The sequence below is a fragment of the Amblyomma maculatum genome, chromosome 3 (genome assembly GCF_055883805.1).
Source record: "Amblyomma maculatum isolate TAMU_Amacu chromosome 3, ASM5588380v1, whole genome shotgun sequence".
Classification (NCBI taxonomy): domain Eukaryota; kingdom Metazoa; phylum Arthropoda; class Arachnida; order Ixodida; family Ixodidae; genus Amblyomma; species Amblyomma maculatum.
The window spans coordinates 138,204,635-138,209,743 of record NC_139346.1 but is presented as its reverse complement, the minus strand read 5'-3'; the positions used below and the strand labels follow the sequence as shown (position 1 = coordinate 138,209,743).

At 52.1% G+C, this 5,109-nt stretch overlaps 1 protein-coding gene across 1 annotated transcript; it reads left to right on the top strand.

Moving 5' to 3' along the window:
* The first annotated feature begins 462 nt into the window (after positions 1–462).
* LOC146196182 (uncharacterized) lies at positions 463–3,910 on the top strand. Its single transcript, XM_084596944.1, has one exon. It carries the CDS (start codon positions 824–826, stop codon positions 3,908–3,910), a length of 3,087 nt encoding a protein of 1,028 aa, XP_084453070.1. The 5' UTR covers positions 463–823.
* Positions 3,911–5,109: the final 1,199 nt, after the last annotated feature.

Sequence of the window (5,109 nt, the reverse complement as noted above, 5' to 3'; positions counted from 1 at the left end):
ATGGGTGTTCCCCCCAAATAATTTCGGGAAAGCATTATTGATCTGATTGACAAGTGTCACAAAAGTGGCAGCATTTCTATCTTCATAATATGGTGAATTGTCATATTATGAAGATAGAAATGCTGCCACAAAATTTGTCACGGCTCCGGCAGTGCGCCTCTCGCCTCCAAGCACTCCGGGCTCCCCGAACCGCCGCCGCATCGCACCACGAAGACTTCGCCCCAGGGCTCCGGAAGGACCATCGCCTTCGAGAGCTCCCCATCTGCGTCGTCTTTGTGAGTGGAGTGCCGCCGCGCTCGTCGGACAATATGCCCGTTTCCTAGTTTCTTCTGAACTTTTTTCTACGCTCGTCTTACCTTGTTTTAAACATCTGTGTTCAATTTGCATGTATCCTGATAGTGAGAATTTTGACTGATGTATTTCTAATTGCTAGTTTTCTCATGTACGCTACCTTAGCTGTGTTGTTTTAAATGCCTGTAAATGCTTGCGTCGTATCATCCTGTGTATAATACTAAGAATATATAGTTGTTTTTCCATCATTGACTTCGTGGCTCTGTTCTCATTCACAACGCTGAACGTAACCGGCTAACGCTGGGCGTCAAAGTTCCAACTACCTTTGCCTCGGTTCGAGAAGGTGTCTCGCACCCCTTCCGGAGCCGTGACAAATTCTGGCGTCCGCGACAGGACTTTGACGTAACAAGTAAGCGTTGTGGAAGGAGACCGAGCCTCGAACCATGAAGTGATCTCGAAGGGTGACATTTGAGAAGTGTGCATTGCTGATAGATAGTTTTCGGTTTTTTGGTAGTTTTTATGCACTTGTGACATGGATCTAGAGAAATTAGTATCCATAGGTGGACAGTTAGGTCTCTCAGGAGTGGAACTGAGAAAATGGATAGAGGATGAGCAAGCTAGGCAGAGGGAGGAAAGGTCTCTCGCTAGACAAACCGCGGAACAGGAACGCGCGGCAGCAAAAGAGGCTGGTGAACTCGAAGCCAGGCTTCTTCAGCTAAGGTTAGAGCTGCGACAGGCGGGAGATGAGTCCGTAGTTAGAGCTGATGGTCGCGACGTGGTAGCGGAACCCAGTTTCCGCCTTAACCCCAGCAGGTTGCTTGTTTCATTTGACGAGAAGAAGGACGACCTAGATGCTTACATCAGGCGGTTTGAGGGCATAGCCCGTAGCCAGAAGTGGCCTGAAGATCAATGGGCGACGGCATTAAGCACATGCCTAAGCGGTGAGGCGTTGAACGTTTTCGGGCGACTCACGCCGGAAGACGCCTCCGATTACAAGAAGGTGAAGGCGGCGCTCTTGAAGCGTTTCAGATTTACGGTCGAGGGCTTCCGTGAGAAATTCCGGGGTGGCAAACCAGCCGACGGCGAGACAGCCGCACAATATGCAGCGCGTCTAAGCCATTACTTAGACCGCTGGGTGGAGCTGTCCGAAATCCCCCTAGAGTACAAGTCGCTGCGTGAGCTATTCATTAAAGAGCAATTTCTGAGCAGTTGTCACGCCAGCATGTCGTTGTACTTAAAAGAACGGAACGCAGAAAAATTACAAGACATGATCAACCTCGCTGATCAATTCCTGGACGCGCAAGGCGGTGTCAATCTAGCGAGGGGAAGGAAAGAAAGCCGGGAGGAAGCGAACAAAGCAGGAGGCGCCGAAAAGAAGGCCGTCGAGAGGGGAGCGTTGAGATGTTATCTGTGCGGCCGGGCGGGACACAATGCCGCGCACTGCCGGAGCAGCGACTCCGCCAACCATGTCCCCCACTGCTTCAAATGTGGCCGAAGAGGGCATAGAGCGAATGTGTGTCGGCAAGGGGCGCCTGACAAAACCCAGGCAGCCTGTTTGTATTCCCCTCCGAGGGAAGTAGAAGAAAACATTTGCGAGGGATACGTTCAACTGAAGAATGGTAGCCGTATTCCCGTTGTCAGCGCGGTGCGAACGGCGCGGCGGAAGTTTTTAGTAGAAGGGCTGCCCGTGGTTGCGGGAAGTTTGGACGGGAAAACAATCACTGTGTTGCGTGACACCGGTTGCAACACCGTGATTATCCGGAGAGATTTGGTAGCGGAGGACCAGCTAACGGGGACGAGTAATCCCGTATACCTCGTCGACGGAACAGTGAAGATGCTCCCCGAAGCGCAGGTGCAGGTCCAGACCCCTTATTACAGCGGAAATCTTGTAGCACTGTGCATGCAAGATCCAATATATGACCTGATCCTGGGTAATATAGAGGGTGCCAGGGCTCCTGATGATCCCGTTGAAATAGTCGAAAATACTACTATTGAAACGGATCTGGTCGTTGAAACCACCGCTGCCGTAGTGACTCGTGCTCAGGCCGCAAAGAGGCCTCAGAAGTTCCAGAAACTTTGCACTCCGGACGCGGAAAGGCAATTAGGGGATGGAGAAAGCTATGCGGCCGATCAAGAGAAGGATCAATCATTGCGCTCATGCTTCACACAAATTGGCAAGAATTTAAAGTGTCGAGATGGGGAGAGCGGCATCTTGTTCAAGAAGGAAGGCGGCCTTTTGTACCGATGCTACACAGAGAAGGACGGACGGCAGGTGCGACAGCTAGTCGTTCCCGAACGACACCGAGAAACGGTACTGAAGATGGCGCATGACAGCGTAATGGCAGGACATCTGGGTGCTCAGAAAACAAAAGAGCGGATTTTAGAAGAGTTTTTCTGGCCTGGCATCACGGCGGATGTTAAGAGATTTGTGGCATCATGCGATATCTGTCAGCGTACCACGCCGAAGGGGAGAGTGCCACGCGTGCCCCTTGGGAAGACACCAGTCATTGACACCCCCTTCAAACGGGTGGCCATTGATATCGTCGGGCCAATCTACCCCCCGTCTAAACAGGGCAACAGGTACATCTTGACACTGATTGACTATGCCACACGTTACCCGGATGCAGTAGCCTTGCCAAGCATAGAATCTGAGCGTGTTGCCGAAGCTCTGGTGGCGATGTTTTCGCGATTCGGTGTCCCTCACGAGGTACTCAGCGATCGTGGCACAAACTTCACCTCAGAATTGATGAAGGAAGTGGCACGATTGCTCTCCATTCGTCAGCTGCACACCACTCCATACCATCCCATGGCTAACGGGCTGGTGGAGAAATTCAACGGCACGTTGAAGCTAATGCTGAAGCGAATGTGCGCCGAGAAGCCGAAAGACTGGGATCGGTACCTAGCCCCTCTTCTTTTTGCCTACCGGGAGGTTCCCCAATCCAGCCTCGGTTTTTCGCCGTTTGAGCTCCTGTACGGTCGACACGTGCGTGGACCATTGGCCATCCTAAAGGAGGTGTGGACGAACGAGAGCTTAGATGAAGAGGCAAAGACCACTTACGAGCACGTACTCGATCTCAGAAACAGATTGGAAGAAACATGTCGTTTGGCGCATGAAGAACTTGAAAAGGCAGGAACCCGTTACAGGAAGTTCTATGACCGCAAGGCGAAGGACCGAAACTTCGAACTTGGTCACAAGGTGTTAGTTCTGCTGCCAACTGATAGCAACAAGCTGTTGCTGCAATGGAAGGGCCCATTCGAGGTCACCGCCAGGAAAGGGGACGCCGATTACGTCATCGACACGGCAAGCGGGTCAAAGATTTTTCACGCAAACATGCTGAAAAGATACGAAGAGAGGGGAGACGCACCCGCCAACAGACAGTGCCTGGTGATCAGCAGCATGACTGAAACTGAGGAGGACAGTAAGCTGCCTGTTCCAGAGTTTGAAAAAACGGAGGGAGTAGCAGATGTGAAGCTATCGCCGCACCTCGATGCCGCGAAGAAACAGCTCCTTTTATCCACGATGGAGAGGCACGCAGCTATTTTTTTCCAATGTCCCTGGCAAAACAGAATGGATGGAATGCAATCTACCGCTCACGACAACCGCACCCGTTCACGTTAAACAGTATCCTCTACCGTTCGCAACACGGCAAGGTATCGAGAGCGAAGTGCAAGAAATGGAGAGGCTGGGAATTGTTGAAAAGTCAGTCTCCCCATATAACTCTCCCGTACTTCTGGTGAAAAAGCCGGATGGAAGTAATCGCCTTTGTATCGACTTTCGGAGGCTGAATGATGTTCTGATCGGAGACTCGGAGCCCATGCCCAGAGCCGATGCTGTTTTTGCCACAGAGGGAGACAAGAGATATTTTTCAAAGGTGGACTTCGTGAAGGGATATTGGCAGATCCCGCTGTCTCACGACGACAAGGCTAAAACGGCTTTTTCCACTACGTCCGGACTCTACCAGTTCCGCTTCATGCCGTTCGGCATCAAGACAGCGCCCGCAGTTTTCGCCAAACTGATGCGCAAGGTGGTAGGCGGCATTCACGGAGTAGAGCACTACTACGACGACGTACTCGTCGCCAGCGCAACCTGGGAGGAACACGTTGCTACACTGCAACAGCTATTTGCAAGAATCGAAGCGGCCGGGCTTACAGTGCGACCGAGCAAGTGTGAACTCGGGATGACGGAAATTGATTTCCTCGGTCACCGAATCGGAGCAGGCAAGCTGGCACCCCTGGGAAAAACTCTGGATAAAATACAAGCGGCCGAGCCACCAAGGACCAAGCGCCAGGTGCGAGCTTTCTTGGGATTGACCGGCTATTACAGAGAGTTTATACCCAACTATGCGGAGATAAGCGCACCCCTCACCCAGCTGACCCGGAAGGGCGGAAGTAATGCAGTGAAGTGGGACCCCATACATGAGGAAGCCTTCCGCAAGCTCAAGCATTGTGTATCCAATCCCCCTATTTTGCAGCTGCCGAACTTCAACGAGTCCTTCGTTCTGCGCACCGACGCTTCCGACACTAGCTTGGGTGCTGTGCTCCTGCAGCCATACGAGGGAACGCTGCACCCTGTCGCGTATGCGAGCCGAAAGTTGCTCGCTAGGGAGGTCGCCTACAGCACGATTGAACGAGAGTGTCTCGCTTTGGTCTGGGGCGTCCAAAAGTTCTCGACTTATCTATATGGTGTCGAATTTCTTGTTCAGACCGATCATCAGCCGCTAGCATATATACAGAAGAGTAGGCAACTGAACAGCCGAGTTCTGCGCTGGAGCTTGCTCCTCCAGGAGTATAGTTTCCGCGTGCAACACATTAAGGGTA

Bases quoted from the DNA above. Each gene is read 5' to 3' on its own strand.
- LOC146196182 (XM_084596944.1), top strand. From the start codon at position 824: ATGGATCTAGAGAAATTAGTATCCATAGGTGGACAGTTAGGTCTCTCA.